The sequence below is a fragment of the Miniopterus schreibersii genome, assembly GCF_964146895.1.
Source record: "Miniopterus schreibersii genome assembly, chromosome: X".
In the NCBI taxonomy this organism is placed as follows: Eukaryota; Metazoa; Chordata; class Mammalia; order Chiroptera; family Miniopteridae; genus Miniopterus; species Miniopterus schreibersii.
The window spans coordinates 104,782,597-104,807,805 of NC_138104.1; the positions used below are offsets into that span (position 1 = coordinate 104,782,597).

A 25,209-nucleotide genomic window follows, 5' to 3' on the forward strand; every position below is an offset into this window, starting at 1 on the left:
AACCGAGAGGTCACAGAAAGAAAGGTTAGAAAACGAAGACAACTCGGGGCAACCAAAGACTGATGGGACAGAAGAAGGCCAAGACGCCAAGGCATTTAAAAAAATTCTTCTTCCATGCCTTTCCTATCACATTGTGGCGTTGGGGGTTTGCTTGGGGACAATTCACCAGCCCAGGATGCTAGGGAGATGCCCCTGAGATGCAGGTGCCAAGGATGCAGAACCTCGAGCCCCTGCCCATGCACCGGGGCAAAGAGGAACCCACGGGAGGCTCCCGTGACTAAGGCCACCTGCCTGCACATTGACCTGGGGACTCGCAGTGACGCCAACACGAGCATCTCTGCACCCCGCGCCCACCAACCCGTGCCCGGTCCCTCCAGGCTTTCCCATCGTCACGCCCTTTGCAAATTCACGCCGTGCATTCGCCCCGAGACTGGGAGACCGGCTCCGCGCGGCCCCTGGACGGAGCATCCCGGCCCGTGCACGGGGCTGGAGGGAGCGGAGGCGGCTGCGGGCCAGCGTGTCCCAAAGGCTCCTGCTGCAGGCCGGCGCCGCCGCCGTTTCCAACGCGAGAAACAGCCAAGGCGCGCGTGCGCGGGACATGCCCGCGATGCCCGGAGCGCGCGTGCGCGTGCGCGGCCCAGGGCGCGTATCCGGACGGGCCCGAGAGGCGCGTGCGCGGGCCGCTTCAGGTCGCGCGCGGGCTTTGAGGAGGCCGCGGCCGCGCGTGCGCAGAGCGGCTTGAGCGCTCTCGGGACAGGGGGGAGGCGGGGAGAGGCTCCGAGCGCGCGTGCGCGGGATCGGCTCCGGGCGCGAGCGCGGGCAGGCCCCGAGGCCGGGCATGCGCACAGCGCCTAGGGGCGCGCGGCGAGGCCCCGAGCGCGCGTGCGCGGGCCAGAGGCGCCGGCCGGCGGGTGCGCGCGCCTCCTCCCCGCCCCCACCCGGCGGAGACGGCGGCACAATGGCGGCGCCCGCGCCCTCACCGCGGCCCGTCACCCACCTACTCTTTGACATGGACGGCCTCCTCCTGGGTGGGTAGCCTGCGGCCGCATCCCGCGAGGGCCGTCCGGGGAGGGCGCGGGCCGGGGGCCGCGGCGGGGCCATGCCCGGGACCCCAGGGCGGGCGGGCGCGCGGGTGAGGCGGGCGCGCGCGGGGGGGGGGCAGAGCCGCCGCCGTCGGTGGCCCCGCTTCCGGTGGCCGCGCCGCGCGTGGGTCACGGCGCAGGAGGGCGCGGCGCTCGGGGGACCCCCTGGCGGGCGGGTGCGCGGGAGATTCGCGACAGGCGTGCGCGCGCCGCCCGGCTTCAGCGTCCCCTCCGCTCGGGGCCCGCGGGACCCCAGGGTGCCCCCCCGGGGCTGCGGCGGCGGGCGCCCGGGACACGCACCTGGCCTGTAGCATCTCGCCGAGCAGCGGTCCTCCCCCTGCACCCGCGGGTGTGGGGACCGCTGGCCGTCCGAGGCATTGGAGCGCCCTTGCTGGGGGGCGGGGGTGCTGTCCTCCCGGGGGCGGAGGCCGGGCCGCTGCGAATCCTCCCGCAGTGCGCGGGACCGCCCCACGGCGCCGCGCGCCACCCAGCCCCACCGGGCTGTCTGCGGGGCGCGGGGGCAGCGAGCGGCCAGCCCAGCGGCCAGGCTGCTCCGAGGGTCCCGCAGCCCGGGCGCCACCTGGGAGCTGCGGGGCGCTGTGGACCCGGGTCCTGGGCCCCCCTCCTGCGCAGGATCATTGCATTTCAACGCCAGGGTTTGGAAGCACACTGAGTTATGCATCCGAGAGGCTTGCCCTTCTGGGTGGGCCCTAGACACAGCGCCCCAATAGTCGATTGGGGTTAGGCCCTGACTTCACCAGCCAGGCCGAGTTCAAGCAGAAAGCAAAGAATTTTTCATTCCTTGGCTGCGACCCAAAGCCTGACCCCACAGCCCGCAGAAGGCTTCACAGGACTAAAAACATGCCCACATATGTTATGTAGATAACTGACCTGCTGGGGGATGGGGAGGTGGGTGCAAACGTTATAATGTCACCTCATAAAATCCTGCAAGGCTGGAGGAAATACAGCGTGTCTCCAAAAACTGGATACATGCTTTCAACGCATTATTAGTTGCAGGGGCTTAAATCTGAAAAGAGACATCAGTTGAGCAATCAGCTTTGAAAGTGTGTATACATTTTTAGGAGGACACCCTGTATTTACATTGACAAATTAAGACAAAAAACACTGCAACTCAGAGAGGGAAAGTTACTTGCCCGAGGTCACACAGCCCATAAAGAGCAGAGCTGAGAAATGACTCCAGATCGATCTGGTTCTAAATATAACTGATGTTCTCACCTCAGCTGGGTGAGTGTGACCTTGTCCCCTGCGGATCACTTTGCCAGGTGGTTCAGTAGTAGGGAGACTGATTTCTTAAAAGGCACACAAATAAACGAGCCCCTCCCTCCCTCCCTCCCTCCCTCCCTCCCCCCTTCCTTCCTTCCTTCCTTCCTTCCTTCCTTCCTTCCTTCCTTCCTTCCTTCCTTCCTTCCTTCCTTCCTTTTCTTTCTAATCCTCACCAGAGGGTATTTTTTCCATTGCTTTTTAGAGAGAGTGGAAGGGGTGGAAGAACATTAATGCGACAGAGACACATAGATTGGTTGTCTCCTGCACATGCCTACCATGCTTGGGGATTGAGCCTCTTTATCTATGGACCCAGAGAGATAAACGGACAAATTCCCTAGGGGGAAAAAAGAGTCCCCATAAAGGTCAGTTGCTGGAGAGAACAGGGTAGGCAGCCACTAATTCCTACACGACTCAGTTTCACAAAGCTTCTGGGGTTCATGACTTTAGTTTGTAGACATGAATTTTCCTGCTCAGATGGTCAAGCAGTTACATTGTCAAATTCCTTAGCCTCTAATGAAAGGCCCAGAGAACCTGTTGTGGGCGTCTCATGAATTTTTAATGCACACCGAGATGTCTCATTAAAATTAAATTTATTAAACTTCTAAATGAGCTGGATGCTTACTCCAGACTCTAGATTCCGTAGCTGGTCCCTGAAGCGATAAAATGTGACTTATGTCACGTACCTGCAGATAGGTATCAGCCAGGGTCTCCTCTTTGCTAGTTCAGGCAAGTTTAATGGCATAGCACCTGGCACTGTGACCCAATCCTCTGAAAACCAAGAATTAGTGGCATTTGGGAATATAAGACTTAGCTCCCCCCGCCCCACCACCACCACCCATTTCTGCCCCTTTTTCTGCTTTCCTTCCCTGGCTCAGGCCTTGCACAGATTTCTCAGAAATTCACCATTGTTTATTCGCTCTCTTTTTTCAAAATGTCTTGTATAAAACCCTCCGTTTCAAAACGCGCTCGTTTATCTCATTTAATCTACCCAATTATGCCTGCTCTGATTCTTAAGCACCTCACTTTAAGTGTATCCGTTGTTGGCCAAACAATGTATCATCAGTTTATAATGAGTTCTCCTGTAGTAGGTCTGCTTTTGGGGATTTTGAATGCATTTCCCCAGGAAGTTCTCTTTGTTACTGTGTAGCCCCCATACTTGATTTTCAAGGAAGTGAAACTGAATGCAGTTTCAGGGGGAATTCTTCCAGGAGGAGCCCGTTTAATCAAAGGGGAATGAGGAAGTAAATAGAGATTTTTGCAGAAACTTTTATGGGGACACCAAGACGCTTTCTGGGTATATTTTGAAATGTTTGATGCTGTTGTCCCTTCAAACAGAAAAGGCAATCTGGGATTCAGTTTTTGTTGACATAAGGTCACAATGGGCTTTGATGCAGGTAATCATTTTGGTTTTCATGCCATTTAGGGAAAGAGAGAAGGAGGACTGAGGTCATTTAGGAACCAGAACAAGATTTTGAAAGAATTAAAAAGATGACAAGTATTTAACAGTGTCTCAGCTGCTGGGTAAGGAAGATTATCTAGTTTGAAAATAACTGAAATTAGCACAGGGGTGGGCCCTTCTCTTTAAAAGACAAGGCTGTTTCACCCTGGCTGGTGGGATCAGTGGTTAGAGCATCAGCCCGAGCATGGAAGGATCGTAGATTTGATTCCTGGTCAAGGGCACGTACCTGGGTTGCAGGTTCCATCCTGGGCCCCAGTCTGGGTGGATGCAGGAGGCAACCAATCGATGTTTCTCTCTCTCTCTCTCTCTCTCCTTCTTTCCCTCCCTCTCCCCCCCTTCCTCTTTCCCTTCCATTCTCTTTATTTTTTATTTTTTTTATTTTTTTAGTATATCTTTATTGATTTCAGAGAGAGGAAAGGAGAGGGAGAGAGAGAGATAGAAACATCAATGATGAGAGAGTCATTGATCGAGCCCGCAACCCGGGCATGTGCCCAGACCGGGAATCGAACCCCGATCGCCTGGATCCTAGGTCGACGCTCAACAGCTGAGCCACGCCCGGCCAGGCCCTTCCACTCTCTTTAAAAATCCATGGAAAAAATATCCTCAGGGGAGGATTAACAACAACAACAAAAAGACAAGGAAGTTTGAGATCAAGAGCAGCATTAATACAACCAACGCCAGGTTAAATTTTCTACTGGCAACATTAAAAAAAGCAAAAGCACACAGGTGAAACTTGAATGGTACATTTTTTTTTCTATCCTGTTATCCAAAAGGCTGTCATTCAACACATAATTGGTATAAAAAGCCATTGAGGTATTTTACATAGTTTTCATTGTTGCTAATCGTCACCCGAGGACATTTTTTCCTTTGCTTTTCAGGGAGAGTGGAAGGGAGAGAGGGAGGGAGAAACATCATGTGAGAGAAACACATAGACAGCTTGCCTCCCTTAAAGACTGGTTGCCTCCCACACTCGCCCCCACCGAGGGCAGGGACAAACCCACAACCCAGCTATGTACCCTTGCCTGGGAACCGAACCTTCCACCCTTTGGAGCTCGGGCCAACGTTCTAACCACAGAGCCACACTGGTCAGGGCACTTTACATCATTTTTGATGGCTAGTCTTAGACGTCTGTGCATTTTACACTCATAGCACATCTCAGCTCCAAGTAGCGACACTTCAGGTGGTCAGTAGGCACATTGGGTCAGTGGCTACCTTATTGGGCAGGGTAGGCCCAAAGCTTTAGCAAGCAACCCATGATGTCTGCTGTTGATAATGGGGCCAGGCAGAGGGTGGATATTAAGAATATTCAGAATTAGGGATTTTGGTATATGTGAAATGTGGTAGAATGTGAAAGTGTCAGTGGTTGAGCGTTGACCCATGGACCAAGAGGTCACTGGTTTGATTCCTGGTTAGGGCACATGCCCAGGTTTCAGGGCTTGATCCCCGGTAGGGGGCATGCAGGAGGCAGCCGATCAATGACTCTCATCATTGATGTTTCGATCTCTCTAAAAAATAAAAATAAATAAATAAACATTTAAAAAAATATGTAAAGTGTTTTCCAGGTGTCTCATACAATAATTACTTAGAATCTTTAAAAAAATCAGTCAAGAAAAATAAGCTTATTTTCAAATTCATTAAAAAATCAGCAGGGAATAAGGTAGATCTGTGAGGGGAATTAGCTTCCGTGTTGTTTGTAATTTACCACGTCTCACACTTGGGCTTTATCTCCCCCTGCTAGGTGAAATTCGGTACCTCCCACCTTTGTAAAGGAATGGGCGGCAGGTTGCCGGTCGGTGTGAGGTCTCTGGACGGAGCAGAGCCCACATTGAAGGGGGTGCTGACTGTGGCCTTCTCACTTGAGTTCACTCGATGAGAAATTGCTGGGTAGAATATAGAGGCAGAGAACACCTGTGTTCATATTCAGGGTCCAACAAGATCTGGAGTAAAATGCCGGTGGGGGTTGGGAAATGTCAGAATAGCCCATGCTGTATGTCAGAGAAAATTCATCTGTGATGAGAAAGCTGTCCAATCATAGACTAAAGTGGGCAAATTCAGCGCCCTTTGGTTCAGCTTTCTGGTCAACCCGAGCCATTTAGCCTTACGTCTCTTGTAGTCAGTCAGTGGTTCCTTGTCCGCAGCTGCTCCCATTCTAAAATACCTGAGATGGGAGCGACATCTAAATTGCAACATTTTGCAGATAAACAGGAGTTTTGTCTAGCTGGGAGTGTAACTCAAACACTCAGCAGAATCCCGTCAGGGCAGGGCACATGGCTTTCCCTTGCTGTCCCCTGGCTCCCTCACCTCAGTTTGGTTACTGGAGTCTGAACTACACACACAGGGCACAACCATGGGGAGCAGTCATCGGGCTTTCTCCTCAACCCCTTTATCTCTTTGCTCCCCACTTCTGTGTTTGGGGATTCGCTTTTGTCTTTTATCGTTCTCACTATTGGCTATTTATTGGATATTTTCTTTAATTTCAGTATCAGCTGTGCTCTGTCATTTTTCAGGGTCAGGTGTGGATTTAATGCATGAAAGAGCAAGGGAAATAACCCCCCTCCCCACGGAACGTTCCCAGTACCCGTCATTCATAGATGCCCAGGTGGCCTGTCAGGTCTTAGGATGAGATGTTTGAAAAGCGGTTGATATGCAGCCTGTAGCTGGAAGGCAGCACTGTGTTAGACTAGAATGCATGACATTTGAAAACAAAGTTTCTACTGTCAGGTGTATGTGAATGCTAGTGACTAATAATGACAGCATTTGCCTTATTAAAAGCCTTCTCTAAATTCTGTTACAGTGGGAGGGGCTGGCCTTGGTTTTATGGTGCAGATATCTGTGGTTAAAATTGCCTTCAGGGCGTGCAAGGAGATATTTCTTGAAAACATAATAATTGTGGCGCATACACATTCCTGCTTCAGAACCTTTTTTTCCCCTTGGCTTTGGCAGAATGATCAGATGGAAGACCACACTCACGCCTGACCCCAGGTCCTCACCTCGCTGTTTAACATGATTTTGCAGGAGAGATTTAATCACCTGAATATATTAGGCAGCCCTTCTTTATTCCATTAGTGTTTATTATTAGATCAAGTAAAATAATACCCCACTTAGGGAGAGGATGGAGCTTCTGTGAAGTCGCCTGAAGAAGGTAACAGTTATCTAATTGTATCTGCAGTACTGAGCAGTCAGCAGTGCACCTGTCTTGATGGTTACAATGTATTCTTTCCACTGATGGGTCTGAGAGTAGACCTGGGCCAAGACTTGGTGGCTGGGCTTGATGACTAGCCTCTTCATCAGTGTCCTCGTCTGGGATAAGTTCAGAGGAATCCCCTGCATCATTTCCTCTTTGCCATCAGAATGAGAGGGTCCTCCTGGAATCCTGGTCCCTCCTTCCTCCAGGCAGGAAGTCCCTGCTTCTTTCCCTCTGAATGTTGGCTACTGCTGCTCCTTTGTTTTTTCCCTTCCCTTAATGCTTATATACCTCAAGATAAAGTGTGCTAAACTATCACTTAAACAAAAACAGAAACTCTGCTTCAACCTTCTGGTCCCCCAACAGCCTCTCTGTCTCCACCCTGAGCCATGCTTCCTGAAGAGGCAGGAGACATTCTCTGCTTCTGCCCCCTGATCGCCGTGCCTACCCTCCCGCAAGCTGCCTCTGCCCTACAGCCCTGCGAGATTGTGCAGACCAAGGGAACAATGCCTTCCCCATTATCAGACCCCGTGGACACTCTTTTCTTATACTTCTGGAACTCTCTGTGTCATTGGTCCTTTCCCACTCTGTCCTTGGGAGTCTGTCTCATTGGTCCTTCCCCACTCTGTCCCGGGGAATCTGTCTCATTGGCCTCACTGACCTTTCTCCTCTGTCTCCCCAATGCTCTCTTCTTCCTCTTCACTTCTGTTTCTGGCCCTGGGACTTTGCCTTGGACCCCTTCCTCTCAGAGATGGAGATCTCCTGTGAACTCATGGCTTCAGCCAGTGCTCTTGTTTTAAAGACTCTTTGACCTCTGTCAGCCCCCTTTACCTCTCTCTGAGCTCCATGGACACTTTCCGGTAACCACTGCGCATTCCTACCAGACAGACCCAGAGGCAGCACCATGAGTCTTCCATGCCTCCCCTTCTCCCCTCCCCAGCATTTTAAGTTTTCACTCATTTCCAAATATTTCAGAGCCATTTTTGTGTCATTCTAGCTGCTGCTGCCTTTCTTTAGGCTCAGTCTTTTTCCTCATCTAACAACAATTAACATTTATCGAGAGCCTTTCCCGTGTGTCCCACACTCTTGTGAGCACTTTGCAGGCATCACCTCATGTGACTCAGCTAGCTGACTACACGAGGCCATCATTGCCCATTTTACAGATGAGGGAATGAAGGCTCCATGAGGTCAGGTGACTTAACTCTAGAGGCAGTGACTGACAGTTACCACCTCCTGCCTCTCCTCACGGCCAGAGTCAGGTGCCCCCGTGCAGTTCCATAGTCAGGTGTCCTCCACATGGTGCTAGACAGACCAGTGGTGGTTGTTGGACTTGGGTGCTCACCTGGGTGAAACTGCAGATTCTAGGCCAGGTGTATTTGGATGAAGGAGGCTTTGATGAGAGGCTTGACCTCACCAGGAATGTCCCACCAGAATGTCCCCAATTTCCTTTCTCAGGGGAATTTGACCTGCTCCCTGAGACTTTCCAAGGGAAAGAGCCTTACACAGATAAGATGACCCTCCGCTGTGCCTGTGGTGTGTGTGATGCTCTGTCCCAGGTGCTGGTTTTCATGCTGGGATGTGGTCATAGGCAGACATGTGAGTCATCTCTGGACCAGCCCGTGCAGCCCGCTGAACTTGTTCCCCACTCCTGCCATATCAGCAGCTCCTGTTAATCCAGTTGTGCCAACTCACAGGGCTGACCACAGCCTCATCCCCACAGCCGAAGGCACCCACTGGCTCACCTGAGCAATGCAGGTAGCCGCTGCCGCAGGCCCTTGAAGTGGCTGCAAGCTGTGAGCCTGTGGGTGAGCCCATCCTGATGGGTGGCACCCTCTGCTGTTGAGAGTTTGTTTGGGGATGGAGCTTACCATTCAAAAGGAATTAAGAAAAACATGATGGAAGGGATCTGTGAGGGCTCCCGAGGGTGGGGAGAGAGACGTTCAGGGTATGGGAATGAAATAATGAATTCATGAATGGAAGGAAGCTTTTATAGCATGCTGACAAGCGCCGGTACCGAGACAGGTGCAGGGGGTGGGTGCAATCCCATCCTTGTGCTGCTGGCTGCAGTCAGGGTGCTGGGGCCTGCAGTCGGGTGCTGGGGCCTTCAGTCACGGTGCTGGGGCCTGTCGTCAGGTTGCAGTGGGGGGTGCGTTGGGGGAGGCACACAGTTTCTGTCCTACTGCATTGTTGTTTATCTACTGAGCTGACCTAGTTTCCTGGGGATCCTAGAAGGAGGCTGGAGGTCCAGTGTGCTTCCCAGGAGAGGATTCATGCTGGGCTCTGGGCAGAGCTGTAGGAGTTGCTTTGAGGAGGAGAAAGATGCTGAGATGCTGTGGAACCATGTTTCTGATCCTGTGGGTGACTAAAGCTAGACACTGGGGGACTGGCAAGGAGGCTGTTGCAACTGTCGTCGGTTCTGGGGACTGTGCACAGACCTAGTGTGCTTGTTGGTGGATGCCTGAATGGATGGGTAAATACAGGCTGTCCCCGAAAATGTAGACATACTTTAGCAGCTGATCGCTCAATTTGAGAATGAAATGTATTTTAATAAACATCTTTATAATGGTACAAAGGTGTGTATACATTTTGGGGGACACCCTATGTTGTAGGACACGGCGGGGGACAATGACCCACTATACAGACAGCTTCCGTTTTCCACGCTTGGTTTTCTGTCCGTGCAGCCACTGTGAGCATGGAAGCTGGAGGGCAAGGAGGGTGTACTTTGCCGGAGCCCTGTGATCTCGGTGTCGTTAACTGTTGTTAATGAAATGGTGGGTATGACTAATTACATCCTGGCACCTCTCTCCATGGACCTGCTCCCTCTAATTATGCTCCAAGCAGTGGCTGCCAGAACTGCCAAAGGCCAAGGACTCTGTCCTGCGTTCCCAGGTGAGGCTGTGCTCAGCGCGTCATTTCCCCTGCAGGAGCCCAGAGTCCACCTGCATCTAGATGCAATCACACCTAATAGACAGTTGCCGGGTACCGAGGAGAGATGGCGGGGACCTGGGCTGGGAACGTGTAATCTGCTGTAGACTTATTCCTGGTTATCCGTGGGATGATCCCCTCCGGCCCTGCTCTTTCCTGGGAATTTGGTTTACAGCATCATTCATTTGTACCAACCCTAGCCTGTAAATGAAGGACCTGAAATAATTTAGGTGTCTGGGGCTCCAGTAATTGGAACACATTTCCCCAGATAGAAATGTTATAAATAGAAGTGAGATACCCAGACCCCTGTTCATAAAACCCTTCTGGTACTTGGCACGCTTTCCTGTTTCCAAACAGCCCTGCCCTCCTATTGATAACAATGAACTTTATTCTAGGTTCCGACTTGAAGTTCCAGGAACATAGTTCACCTGAGGCCTTCTGTCCTGGCTGACACACAGGGCAGGGCTCATCACACATGCGCAGTATTCCTGTTGAGACAACCTGGTCTGTGTTGGCTGCTGCACTCTCTGGTTTAAAACCTTATCAGCTATTAGCATTGGAGATTCAGAGACGTACTTATTCCTTAAACACCTAATTTCTTCTGATTCTGTTTACGAATCTCATAGATTTTAACCGCCTATTAAGAGGTCATAACAGTGTTTACTGCTCACAAATGTTTACCAACTTAAACACCTTTATGCTCCTTAAGCCACGGTCATAAAGTGCCTCTGGTTTGTCCCCTGTTCAGTCTTTCCTGTGACTGAACTAACAAACGCCACCTTTTTGAACAGGCAGTGGTCACATTAAGCTTAATAAATGACATTTGTAGAAAGGATGGACATCAAGTTCCCGTGACTGTTCCAGTAGAGTTCCCACAGTGTCGTGGTAAATTGCCACTGAAATGAGCCATTCCAGTGTGCGTTTAAAAGTTTATTTACAGCACTGATGCCCCCGTAGGCCAAATTCAATTAGAGAGTACAAGTAATAAAATCATAAGTAACACGCAAACACATATGCAGTGGTCATCCTACTCTCATAATGGTCTCTCTGAATGTTTGGGAGTTGAGAGGGTGCCTGTCCATTAGGGAACGCCTTTCCCCTCCCACCCAGCCCATTAGATTTTGCATTTCTTAACCTATGTACATGATTTTCCACCCCGGTCCAGTCATCTCTGACCCTGACAAGAATTCTGCATTTTCTCATTGTGCTTCCAGGTTCACCCAGGTCCCAGGGAGGGCTCTTGCAGTGATATCTGATTGAGTGCTGGGCATCCTTCCTGTACTTTCCTCACAGTAACACCTGACAAGGCCTTGAATCTGTGTGAGGTCCACCTGTTGACAGAGAAGGCATCTCCCCCCAGGTGTCTCCCCAGCTCCTCGGAGCTCTGGATTGAAACTCAGGTGCTCTTTGAGAACAGGAGGGGGCATTATTGACCCCTCATCGCTCAGCCCCTGCAGATGGGGGGCTTGGTAAATTGAGCTTTACCTGTGTTTACCAAGCTTGCATCCTTGACTCAGAAATGCTCCCACTCACTACTTTTTAGTTCCAGAGGGATGCTCGGCGTGGGAGGAGGGACCCACACCTTACTGCCTTTCAGTTGTTTGTAGAAACCTTGGGTAGAATTAAATAAAAGCTGAGATACGCAAACAAATTTATATAGATAAACACATATTCCCTAAAAAAGGACCTTGATTCCTACTTCTGGGTGATTGTCTTGGTTCCTCCCCCTAAAAGGGACACATACAAGGGTAGTTGTCATTGGTTGGTCTTGCTTTTAGGGAAAGAAATACTGAGTCAATGAAGACCTATAACCCAATGTTTTTAACAGACTCGCATCTCCCCAAAGTTCATATGCTGAAGTCCTGACTGGCAGGACCTCAGAATGGGGCTGTATTTGGAGATGGGTGTTTAAAGAGGTGATTTAGGTAGGATGGGGTCCCTAGGATGGGCCTGGTCCGATAGGACTGGGGTCCTTATAGGACAAGGAGATGAGGGCACAGACACCAAGGGCCAGCCCTGTGAGGACACAGGAGGAGACGGTCTCTACACGCCACGGAGAGAGGCCTCGGGAGGAACCAGCCCTGCCCACGCCTGGGTCTCTCATCTTAGTCCTGCTCTGTGTACAGCTGAGATTCTAGCACCCCTCTACCCCACCCACACAGAAGTCAGTAAAGGAAAACACCCACAGGAGCTACAGCGCTGGGCCCCTGACTTGATGGCTTGTGTGTTTAGAGGCTGAGCAACTTGTACTGACTTGAGCTGAGTGTGTTTCCTAGATTTCATGATTCGTGTTGCTCTATATTACAAGCCTCACTGCTGGAGGTACCTTCCAAAAGACCCTCAGCAGGAGACCCTAGCGTTCGAACAGTAGTGATAGAAATAGAGGAGCGGTAGGAGAGGCCGCTGGAGGGAGATCCTGCAAAAGATGGGCACTTTGAGTGTGGTGGGGAGACTGTCTTTGCAACCTTCTTGCATTTTGTGGCTGGTGTTCATGTGTTCAACGGGCATAAGACTGTGGGTATTCAGAGTGAATCTGTAAAGCCTAGCCCGGGACACTGGGAATCTGAGTCTTAAGAGGGCTTAGCTATGTAGAAGATGGGACAGGCATAGAACTGTATGTATACGTATCTCCTCAAGTTCGAGAAGAATTTAAACTGCTGACATTCACTGAGCGGAAGTGTCACGATGGGTCAGAACCAAATGGGGAAAGAACAACAGTGATGTACAGTAACAGGGTGAGGCCAGGGTGCTCCTTTACAGTGTGGGCTCATTGAGGTCGTCCAAGGTACTCCTATAAACCGTCTGTAGCTGTGGACCTTCAGGTAGTCATAAAGGCACTTGTGGATGAAAAGTTAAGGAAGGTTTATCCTGGTGTGGTATTTTTATCTGTTTCAGAGTCGTCGTACAATCAGAAAAAAGCAAAAGTGGATGGTTGAGAAAGTTTCTTACTGTGTTACTTTTCTGTTGCTGAGGTCACGCGTTGACAGAAACTTGGGGCTCAAGGCAGCGCAGATGTGTTAAGTTGTATTTCTGGAGGTCAGAAATCCCACATCTGGCTCGGGGCGGACACAGGTAAGGGCTGGTGCCTCCTGGAGGCTCTAGGGCAGAATATATTTCCTTGTCCTTTCCGGCTTCTAGACACTGGCTGCATTCCTCGCTCACAGTCCCTCCCTCATCAGACCCATCAGCATTTCGCCTCTCTGGCCATTTCTTCTTCATAGAGGCATCTGTAGCCACCGCCTTCCCTCTGATCCCGGCTGTCCTGTCATCACATGCGTCCTGGGATGATGTGCTTTTGTTTATATTGATCCCAAAGTATCTTCTAATTTCTCTTTGAAATTATGTCTTTGACCATTGAACGGTTAGGAGTGTGTTGTTTAATTTCCACATGTTTATGAATTTTCCATTTTTTTTTCTGTTAGTGATTTCTAATTTCACTGAACCGTTGAGTGGGGAAATACTTTGTATGATTTCAGTCCCTCTATAACGCTTGTTTTCTGGCCTATTATATCGTCCTGAAAGCACATTTCATGTGTACCTGAGATGTGTGTTTTGCTATGGTCAGGTGGAGTGTTCCATGGATAATCTGCTACGGCGGGGTGGGTCTTGGTATTTCAGAAGTGCAGTGGTTAAAATAAATATTGTAGTTCCTTTTTAGCTTTCAGTCTCATTGTCCTGTCCATTATTGAAAGTGTGGTGTTGAACTCTAGCTAGTCTTGTTGAATCACCTGTGTCTCCCTTCAGTTTCCTCAGTGTTTGCTTTATGTATTCTGGGCTCTGTTGTTAGGTTCGTACATGTTTACAGGAGCTGCATCTTCCTGATGGAATGACCTCTCCATCATTATAAAATGTTTCTATTAGATGTCTTGGTTTTGTTTCTAGTGAGAATGTGTATCCCAGGTCTGTCTGTGTGGTGCCCAATCTGGCCGTCTTGGTGACTGCACGGGATACCTTTTCCATCCTTTCACGTGAAACCTTTTTGCACCTTTCAGTCGAACGTGTATCTTGTGGACAGTTTTTGTTTTTGTTTCTTTTATCCATTTCACTAATGTTTGCCTTTTAATTGGGGTGTTTAATCATTTACAATTGACCCTTGTACAACTTGGGGGTTAGGGGCATTGCCCCCCCATGCAGCGGGGGAAAAAAGCCTCGCCCATCACATACCCAGCCGATGAACACTTTCTTTTATGTCATATCATATATACTGTATTCTTACAACACAGTGAGCTAGAGGAAATCCAGAGAAAGTCATAAAGAAAAGAAAGAACATTTACACTGCTATTGAAAGTACCCACATATCACGGGAACCCCTGCAGCTCCACTGCCTGTTGCTCTCGGCTGAACTCTGCCTTGGATGCTGTGTTGTACGGTGGGATTCTGTGTGGCGCTGGTGACCTGCTCCCTGTATGTCTTATTTTTAGGTTCCTTTCTCCCTCCATCACTGCCTTCTTATATGTTAACTAGGTGTTTCCCACTGCACCATGTTTAGTCCCCTTGTCATTTCTTGTATTGTATACATTTTTAGTTACTTTCTTGGTGGCTGTTCTGAGGATTACAATGAGCATCTTAAACAATCTCCTTTGCATTAATACCAACTCAGTTGTGGTATTCAAAACGTGGTCCTGTGCAGCTCCATCCCATCCCCACCCCTCCTTTGTGTGCTTACTGTCGTGAAGATTACATCTGCATACACTATGTGCCCATCCACAGCGGTTTATCATTATTGCTGTCTGCAGTTGTCTTCTAGATGAGCAGAAACAAAGGTTTACAGACAAAAACCACATCTAGCTTATTTCCTGTGTTTTCTGTCCCCCTGGACAAAATCACACCCCATTTGTGAACTGTTGCTTGAAGGTAATAAAATACGTTAGGTTCACTCTTTCTCATCTCACTTTAAAGTAATTTTGCATCATTAGAAAGATTGACAAAGACATTTTTAAATTGGTCATTGGAAAGTGTGTGAAAAAAAATTCACGCATAACAGGTATTGCATTGTAAAAAAATCCTCACCCAAGGATGTGCTTATTGATTTCACAGAGAGGGAGGGGGAGGGGAAAGATCGCCACGAGAGAGAAACATCGATTGGTTGCCTCCTGCACATGTCCCGACCAGGCATCGAACCTGCAACCTAGCCCTGTACCTTGCCTGGGAATTGAACCCGCGACGTTTCGGTAAACAGGACGGTGCTTCAACCAGCTGAGCCACACTGACCACAACGGGTACTGCATTTTAAGTGTTCCCAAACCTTACTTGATATTTCCCCAAACCAACAGCAAACGTTTATAATAACTCGTGGGTTAAGTGCCACCTACACGTGAGAACTTTTTCTGGTTTGCTAAACTGTATTCAGATACCGAAAGTAATGTTGTTTGAGAAGGGAAATGTCCGGAAAACCGTCACGTGACTGTAGTGGCCATGTCAGGTGGCTGTGACCTGGGGAGAGTCCCTGAGTGAGACATTATCCTCCTTCACTGCCCCTGTGCTACCTGGGCTGCAGGGTACCTGGGGATTGCACAGTCTGTGGACACGCGCTCTGGTGTGCCTTCTGCATAGACTGTGTTTGCAGGCGGGGTGAGACTCCCCATCACTGTGTAGGTGCCGGCCCAGTGTTTCCAGGTCGCCCAGTGGGGAGGAGGAGCCCTGTCCCAGTCCTGCCCTCTCACTCTCCTGCCACTTGGCCTGGGGTTGGCCCTGCAGCAAGCTGCTGCAGAATGACTTGCAGATGGAGCCCAGATTCCAAAGGGGGGATAGCTATGCGATTCCGTAAGATGCCTCAGGATCTGTACCCTCTGAGATTCTGATGTGAGACCTCATGTGGGATCCTGAGACGGGAGGGCTGCAGGGAGGGGAGGGGCCATGGATTCTGGGACTAGAGCAGAGGGCTGGAAAAAGCTCTTGTTGTGTAGGTGACCTGCTGCGGAAGTGGGCAGCAGGTGTGCGTGTGTGTAGCATGTAACAGTGTGGTTGTGTATCCATCCAGTATCCTCCACCTCCTTTATTGAGTTCAGAGAGAGGAAGGGAGTGGGGGAGAGAGAGATAGAAACATCAATGATGAGAGAGTCATGGATCAGCTGCCTCCTGCACGCCCCCGACTGGGGATTGAGCCCCCAACCCAGGCATGTACCCTGACCGGGAATCGAGCCCCGACCTCCTGGTTCATGGGTCGACGCTCAACCACTGAGCAACACCGGCCAGGCCATCTACGTCTTGATTATGTCTGCGAACCTCTTGCACACATGAACGTAAAAACACTATTTTAATCCCATTTTAGTCTCAGTATCTGCAGGACTTAAGAATCACTTGCCTTTGGACAGCTTAACCTAAAGGTCCTGTAGCTCTCTTGAACTGACCAATCGAGACGCACACCTCTCCACCCTTCCACTGCCCTCCTAAGGCGCAGGAGGGCCCGTCACCCAGCAACCTCGGAGTGGAACAGGCCCACTGTGCTGTCGCCAGCATGGAACCTCCACCAGCCTACCCTTCCCCACCCTGCCGCCCCGGCCCCCTACCTGAGGGTCCTTCTGTCGGAGGAGCTGCACTGCACTGTGTCCGTGGATGGGGCAGGCTGTCACCCCCGGAGCCAGGGTACTGCTCGTCTCTTAAATTATCCCTCCCAGCCCACCTGCCCCATAATTAAAGTGAAGGGGTGTGGAACCTGCTTGTAGCCCCGGACAATGTAGGCGTGGAGGGGTGACTCTTGAAACTCCATGGATTAAGTGGCTCTGTCCTTGGGGGTGGTTTTCCAAATGTGTAAAATATCCCTCCGAAGAGGGTGTTAGATCGTCTCCACTCTCAGAGGGCTCAGTCATTTGTGCAACATTGCAAGTATATATATTTTTAATATGTTCTTATTGATTTTACAGGGAGAGGAAGGGAGAGGGAGAGAGAGATACATCAATGATGAGAGTGAGTCACTGACCGGCTGCCTCCTGCATGCCCCCCACTGGGGATCGAGCCTGCACACGAAACATGTGCCCTGACCAGGAATCGAACTGTGACCTCTTGGTGCGTGGGACGTAGCTCAGCCAACTGAGCCACAGTGCCTGGGCAACATTGTGCATGTTTGAGAACTTAAAGATATGATTTTGATGGAGCCAGCAGATTTCCTGGGCAGCAGGATGGGGTGACATTTGAAGAAGGAAAGTGCCGAGGTCCCAGGAAGCTTTCATCACAGTGGACTTCAGACGTAGTTTCAGGTGCAGCCAGGCCACTGGTAGCCTGTAATTACCTGTGGTGCCACGTCCACACGCAAGGTGATGCAGGTTCCCACAGCTCCTGAGGTCTCCTGGTGCCCATATGCCCTCAGTCCTGCCCTCTTTCCACCCCCATCCCAAGGGAACCTGTCATCTGCATGTAAAACTGTAGCAGATTCAGTTGTACTTGTTAGAATTTTATGTGGAATCATACAGTACATGCTCGTCTTGTGTCTTTCTGTCAGTGAGCATACTTTTTTTGACATGATCATATGATCGCGTATACGGATTTCCCCTCCTTTTTTATTGATACTGGTATACCCTAGGCAAACACTTAATTTTGAAGGAACTGCTAAACTGGTTTCCAAAGTGGTTTTTATGTTGGATGGTGTATTAGTGTCTCACAGCAGCTGTAACAAATGATCAGAAAGCTAATGCTGTAAAACAACACACATTTATTGTCTGATAGTTCTGTCGGCCGGAAGTCCAGAGTTGGGCCTGATGGGCCAAATAAGGAGTTGACAGAACTGCACCCCTTCTGGAATCTCTGGAGCAGAATTCGTTCGTCTTGCCTTTTTGGCATTTCCTTGTGGCCCCACATCACCCCAGCTCTGCTTCTGTCCTTAATGTCCCTGAGTCCGGCCTCCTGTCTCCCTCTCAGAAGGACCCTGGTGGCTACCCTGGACATACCTGGACACCGCAAGGTAGTGTCCCTATCTCAACTCCCTTCATTTCATCACACCTGCAAAGTCCATTTGGCTGTAGAAGGTCCCATATTCACAGGTTCTGGGGACTAGAGTGTAAGCATCTTTGGGGGACTGTCACTGGGCCTACTACAGGTTGTTTTTGTCCTCACTGAGTTGTCAAGTTCTCTATTCTGGGTACAAGCTGTGTGTTTGTGTGTGTGTGTGCGCGTGTGTGTGTGTGCTGTAAATATTTTCTCGGTCTCTGGCTGGCCTTGGCTTACTCAGGGGTCCTGTAACCTTGAGGAAAGCCTCTTTGTCTGTATGCTCTTCTGTGGCCCAGTGCTGTGTGTATGGGAACTTCGTACATCCCACAGGAATTTGTGTCCCTGAAGCTGCTGCTGGTCTGGGGAGCTCTCTTCAAGGACCCCTGATGAAGGAAACCAGGTGCAGAATACCTTAGGTGAACAAAATCAGTGAATTAAAAAAAAAAAATCTATTCAACAATTATCAGTTACCTGCCTACTATCAAAACAGCTTAGAAAAATGGCCCAGCACTTTTATCAAATTGGACTGTGTGCTGAGTTTTTTTTTTTTTAATTAGAGCCATTTCACATTGAAAATAGGTCATTTTCACCGCATTTAAAAACTCTGCTACGCTCAGCTCCTGGGGAGGAGAGGGCTTGCATTCTGCTGCATCGGACCTGCCAGGTGGTGACAACCTGATTTTAACTCCAGCTGGGCCCCCCCAGGTGGCAATGGATTGGGTTTCGTCTTTTTAAGGAACTAGCCTATCTGGAACAGAAAACAGCGGCTTTAGATGCCCCCCCTGTTGTAATTGGAAATTATAAAAGTAAGACTCTTTTCAAGGTATATTAAGTTTTGAGAAAAAGCATTAAATAGTTTTGCTCAAGGTGGGTAAGATAAGCTAGGTATAAGCCGTAATCACAGGAGGGTTCAGAATTTGTTTTCCAAATCACAGGAGCCCGTTCTATTTATAGTTTTTAATTATTTTATTTATTTTTTATTAAATTTATTAGAGTGACATTGCTTAATAGGATCCTGTAGGTTTCAGGTGTGGGTGTTTATGTTACAGGATCTGTATATTGCACTGTGTGCCCGCCACCCAAAGTCATATCTCCTCCTGTCACCCTCTCTTAGGCCCCCTTCACCCCCCACGCCCTTCCCTCTGGCATCCTCCACACCGCTGTTTGTGTCCACACGTTTCAGTTTTATATCCCACATAGGAGTGACATCATATGTGGGTTCTTAGCTTTTTCTGCCTGACTCATTTCACTCAGCACGATATCCTCAAGGTCCATCCGTGTTGTTGCAAAGGGCAGTGTTTCACCCTTTCTCATGGCTGAGTAGTGTCCATCATGTGCATGTCCCACATCCTCTCTGTCCAGTCCTCTACCATAGGGCACTCTGGTGGTCTCCATGTCTTGGCCACCGTGAATCATGCTGCAGTGAACACGGGTGCGTATATCTAGGTGAATACATGTTTTGGTTTTTCGGGTATATACCCAGGAGAGGGATGGCTGGGTCGTATGGTAGCTCTATTCCTAATTTTTTGAGGAATTGCCAGACTGCTTTCCATAGTGGTTGTACCAGTTTACATTCCCCCCAGCACGGAATGGGGCTCCCTTTTCTCCACAACCTCTCCAACACTTGTTATTACTTCTCTTGTTGGTCATGGTCATTCTAACAGGTGCGAGGTGGTCTCTCATTGCAGTTTTGATATGCATTTTCCTAATTGCGAGGTCGAACATATTCATATATTTGTTGGCCGTTTGTATTAGAATGGATATGTTCCATGGTGTTTACAATTTTGGGGGGCTTCTGGGGCAGCCCCCACAATCTAACCCATCGATATTTCTATACGGAACTGGGTAAGGATTCACGCTAAGTGCAATAAATATTAGTCATTAAAACCAACCTCCTGGAATTCCAGATTTTGCTGCTAAGTGAGAGCTTTCCAGTTTCCAAGAGGATTAGAGAGTTGGGGACAGGATTTTGTGTTCCTGCAGCAGGCCGGGCAGGTGGCTACTGAATGTCTACGAAGCTTGTCTGTGTCAGGACAGTGTGGTACTTTCATGAGTGAATTCCAAGGATTTATGTATTTTTATTCAGCCTTAGAAGGAAACAACATAGAGGCCCCCAGGTGTAGCCTTCCTTAGGAGCAGGGATGCCTGTGACAGTTTAATAAACTTAACCTTGGGTGCTTTGCCTTTCCCCGTATGGGAACCAAGTGTGCTGCTCAGGATCACAGCACCCACCTTTCCGCCTGCCTGCCAGGTGCCCGGGCTGCCAGCTCCCGTCGCTCTCAGTGCACAGGTGACCTCGCTACCCGCAGCACCTGCCCAGGCCTATGCTGCCGGGGTTCCCTGAAGGGGGCGGCCCGCATCTCCCTGGGATAGTCCCCTGGTGGTCGGTGTGGCTGTACCACATGCTCTGTACCACGTGCAATGCCATGCGGAGCTCCCTGTGACGGTGCCCAGGTGGAGGAGCTGGAGGCGCCAGAGCAGGGAGCACACGCCTCCCACGGCCCCGCAGCTGCTCATGCTCCGTCCCTTCACTTAGCTTTGGGCCTTTTTCCTTTCACATGTGGCCCTTCAGTTTTCCCCGTGCCCGTCATCAGCTGACACAGTTACTGTAGGACCCAAGGAGTTACTTAATGACTGTGTAGGTCCTCGCTATGCCGCTGAGGATTTGGGTGATTTTATCTTCCTGTGCAGAAGTGGCTGTCTGTGGTCTCCTGAGGATTTATAATCCCCCAGCTCTGTCTTTTAAATTAAAAGCTCGACGGCATTTTAAGCCTTAAATAAAGTGTTTAAGGCCTTTTAAAAGGATATAGCTCTGCGCTTGGAATTCATTTTTCCCCAAAGTCCATTGTCCTTTCTATCCCCTGGCTTTACCGAGAGTCCTGGAACGTACCCAGGTCTTCCCGCCGGCCTGTGTTCCCTCTCCATGCCCCCAGCTTCTTTATGTCACAGCGTCCCCCCTTCTCACTGTGTGCTGGGTTCTCCAGTATCCTCTCAACGGAAAAAGTAGTTAGGCACCATCATTGTGTTTGTATCTCCTTGTGGGAACAGCAGGTAGAACCTATGGAAGTCGCTGAGCTCTTTTCAGGAGCCATTACTGGGTCAGCTGCAGACCTGCAGGGGGCCCTAAGGCCACGGCCAGCACAGGTGGTCATGTATGCGCAGCGGGGCTGGACTTGTCAGGGTCTGTGCACCTGCTTTTCTGGCTGAGCAGGGACAGCCTCAGGCCATCACCTCCTCGGTCCCTGAGCGTGTGTCAGAGCGACAGTGACAGGAAGGCCCCCGACGCAGCCATTCTGCTTTCCCTGGGGTACCTGGACGGACTGTCACCAACGGCATGGCCGTGAGGCTCACCTGCTCCTGATTGGCTGCCCTGGGGACCCTCGTCAGTCCTGCAGTGCCATGTCTGACCATTATCACAGACGCCCCCGTAAGGTCACTTCGACATCACTGGGGCTTCCTAAGCTGACCTCTCGAGCCCATGATTCACACGGTGACGATGGCGCTCGCTCGCAAGGACAGCAGCAGGGAGTGAGGCCACACCGAGTCACGCGCTGTGTGAGAGCCTGACTCAGGGCACTTTAGTCCTCACGATGTATTCCTGTGCCCTGGCACTGTGGGCTGTGCCCTTACTGATGACACTGGCACTGTGAGTGCTGTTTATACACTGAGTCTAAGTCTACAACAGGGAGCATGAATATAAACAAATGTACACATAGAGCACTGTTTATTGCACTGCTTCCGAGGCACTGGGCTATGCTTTAGCGCCATGGTCACCCGTAGTCCCGTTTGCCTCCTGTTAACCTGAAAAGGAGAGCAGGGACCTTAACCAACTTACCTGGGACTTTACCCCTGCAGACTGCCCCTGGGGTCTGATTCTGAGCCCAACTTTCACCATTCATCACACAGGCTTGTGAGATAACAGAAAATATTTGTACATTGGTCTCTGCCCTGATCCTGGGACAGGACTCCCTCCTCCCCCTCCCACCCTGCAGTTTCCTAGGAGGTAAGACACTAGCAGCACGTTTGTTCTAATGTTCTTGGCTCCTAAACCTCAGGAGTTGCTGGGTGAGAGGACCATCTTTTGCTCTTTGAGGTGACTCTGGGGGTGGGGCTTTCTGGATGGGGGCTGGTGACCAGAAAGATCAGGCCATGATCACAAGCTTGGAATTTTCAGCTGCACCCCAGCTGTCCAGAAAGGGGCTGGAGGAGGTGGACTTAGTGACTCATCTTTGCATGAAGCTTCCATAAAAATGCCAATGGGATGGCATCTTCCCGGTGGGGAGGGAACACGCAGAGCTGTGGGGAGAGGACAGGAAGCTCTGGGCCCCTCCCACACACCTTGTCCTAGGCTCTCCTCCATCTCGATGCTCACGGTATAATAAACGTGTAAATAGTTGAGTTTTCCTGAGTTCTCTGAGCCACTCAAGCTAATCAATCAACCTGAGGAGGGGTTGCGGGAGCCTCAGATTCATAGCCAGTCAGCAGCCCAGGTGACAGCCTGGAATTGCAATGGGCATCTGAAGTGGGGTGGGGGGCGGTTGTGTGGGCCTGAGCCCTTCACCTGGGGGATCGGATGCTCTCCCTGGGTAGATAGTGTAGAACTGAGTTGGTGTCAGGGTGCCCAACTGGTGTCACTGAATTGCTTGCCCCCCACATCTGGTATCAGAAATGTTGTGTGTCGTCCTGTGAAGGGAAGGAGAAATGCACGAGGTGTCTTTTTTCAACTCCAGCCTGTGTACAAAGATGTGTTCCTGTGTCTCTCACAGCAGCACCCACAGCTGGGCACCCCTGTTGGGAGTGCTTCCCTGAGACACTGGCTGGGACTCTTAACAGCAGAGGGCCACCGCCACCCTGTGTGCTGCTGGGGAGACTAGCTGATGACCTCCTGGAACATCGGACAGAATTCGCAGTGCATATTTACACTCACATATGTCCATGTTCCTATAAAAGACTATTGGGCTATACTGTGCATTTCATTTCTCTCTCAGCTTTTAACTTCCCACATCACAGCTGCAAGGATTGCCCTACAAACAGAGCAGGGTGCCCAGGTGTTGTTTAGGGCAGGTGAGCTGCAGGTCTTCCCACCATTGCCCCAGGTCTCTATGAAAGCTTTCTCCCTGACCATGACGTACCCTGTACGTCTATATGCTGATCTGTTAGGGACTCACTGTTAACATGGCCTGCACCCTAAACATTCCTCCTTCTCCATCTGTCTCACTGGTTTCCACAGACACCGAGCGCCTCTACTCCGTGGTGTTTCAGGAAATATGTGACCGCTACGGCAAGAAGTACAGCTGGGACGTGAAGTCCCTCGTGATGGGCAAGAAGGCCCTGGAGGCAGCCCAGATCATCATAGACGTCCTGCAGCTGCCCATGTGCAAGGAGGAGCTGCTGGAGGAAAGCCAGGCGAAGCTGAAGGAGGTGTTCCCCAGGGCGGGTCTGATGCCAGGTGCGTGCCCTCGCTGTGCCACGGTTCCCTGTGTGCCTGTTACACACTTGTCTGAAAATGCTTTCTTCTCTCAGACTGTAGGCTCTCCAGACGCAATTTGTTATATGCTGTGATTCGATCTTGCTGTTTGAGGGGCTTCTTAAAATAATACGCATTGCTTTCACCGAGTCAATGAGGCCAAAAACGTTTGAATTTTGTTTGTGTCAGTGTTATATAAAGAACAGACTGACAAATCTCACAGGAAAGTGGGGCGAGAGATTAACCAAAGAACTTATATGCAAATATGCACAACCCATAGACACAGACAATAGTGAGGGGAAGGCCAGGGTAGGGGCAGGAGCTGGGTGGAGGGTCAATGGGGGCAAAACAGAGACATACTCTCAACAGTAGAAATACATTTAAAAAAATTGTATATAGCCCAGCCGGGTGTGGCTCAGCGGTTGAGTGTCGACCTAGGATCCAGGCGATCGGGGTTCGATTCCCGGTCAGGGCACATGCCCGGGTTGTGGGCTCGATCAATGACTCTCTCATCATTGATGTTTCTGTCTCTCTCACTCCCTCTCCTTTCCTCTCCCTAAAATCAATAAAGATATATTAAAAAAAAATTTATATAAAGATAACATTCATGACAGAATTGCTCCCAATGTGACTTTAACATGTGACATTGCCTTTTTCTTGACAAAATCAAGTCCAGGATGAATGTTTCAGCAATGATTCAAACTTGAGCAAATTGATGATAAACAGGCAGCTAAATCTCCCTGGAGGAGCTTAATTTTATTTTTTCCAGTTAAAGGCATCATTCATTTTTAATGTGCCTGTTTGCATGCCCCCACCCCTCTCTTTTCTTGTTTTCCATGAAAAGGAAAGTTGACTTTTCTCCCTTGAGGCTTGTTAGCTGAAAATCTATCAGAATTGCCCAATGTTTCTTGCTGAAAGTGAGAAACTCAAGAATGTTCTAGGTCACAGGGCCAGAAAATGCTTAAAAATGGAATACTAGTTAGGATTCTTCCAGGAAGAAAGGTGAGAGACAGTGGGGGGTGGGGGTGGGAGAGAAACATTGATGTGAGAGAGAGAGAGAAACATTGATGTGAGAGAGAGAGAGCACATCGATTGGTTGCCTCTCACACATGTCCCAACCAGGGCCTGGGATTAAGCCTGCAACCGGGTATATGCCCTTGGCTGGAATCGAACCCCCAGACCCTTCAGTCCACAGGCCAGTGCTCTAACCACTGAGCAGAACAGGCCAGGGCGAGTCACAGCCACTTCTGAATGACCTGTTGTATATATAACATCCTGTATTCGACTCCTCTAGCTGCCTCATAGGAGTGGGATCGCGCAGTATTTGTCCTTTGGTGTCTGGCTCGTTTCACTTAGCAACGTGCCCTCAAGCTTCATCCATGGCGTGGCACGTGTCAGAATGCTCTCCCTTTGTAAGCTGAATAATCCGTTGTAGGGATAGACCCATTCTGTGTGTTCATTCATCTGTGGATAGGCACCTGAGCTGTTTCCACGGCCCGGCTGTTGTGATTAATGCTGCTGTGAACCCGGCGGTGTAGATACCTCTGAGACTCTGCCTTCAGTTCTCTCGGGCACATGCCCAGACGTGGGGTTGTTGGGTTGCATGGCAGTTCTGCTTCTAGTGTTTTGAAGAACCATCACACTGTTTCCTACGGTGCCTGCACGATTTTCTTTTCCCTGCAACAGTGCACGAGGGCTCTAACTTCTCCACATGTCCAGTAACACGCTTTATTGTCTGTTTTTGTCTTTTTGGTGGTACCTATCCATCCTAGTGAGTGCAAAGTGTTTTCTCGCTGTGATATTCGTTTGCATTTTTTTAGTTATTAATGGTGTGGAGCATTGTTCCATAGGCTGTTGGCCGTCCGTATATCTTCTTTGGAGAAAT

General features: G+C 50.1%; 2 protein-coding genes across 2 annotated transcripts in view; one reads left to right on the forward strand and one right to left on the reverse strand.

Annotated features, from left to right (window-relative positions):
• Positions 1-1,479, reverse strand: part of LOC308551468 (steryl-sulfatase-like) — an 82,786-nt gene extending 81,307 nt beyond the window's left edge. Inside the window, exon 1 of the mRNA XM_081126007.1 lies at positions 1,383-1,479. The gene's annotated coding sequence lies outside the window, so the exon portion shown is untranslated. The remainder of the gene's footprint in view (positions 1-1,382) is intronic.
• LOC308551469 (pseudouridine-5'-phosphatase-like) overlaps positions 877-25,209 on the forward strand; it is a 36,975-nt gene continuing 12,642 nt past the window's right edge. The window contains exons 1-2 of the mRNA XM_081126010.1: positions 877-1,028; positions 23,088-23,306. Of these exons, the coding sequence (XP_080982136.1) occupies positions 959-1,028; positions 23,088-23,306 (289 nt within the window). The 5' untranslated portion in view covers positions 877-958. The remainder of the gene's footprint in view (positions 1,029-23,087; positions 23,307-25,209) is intronic.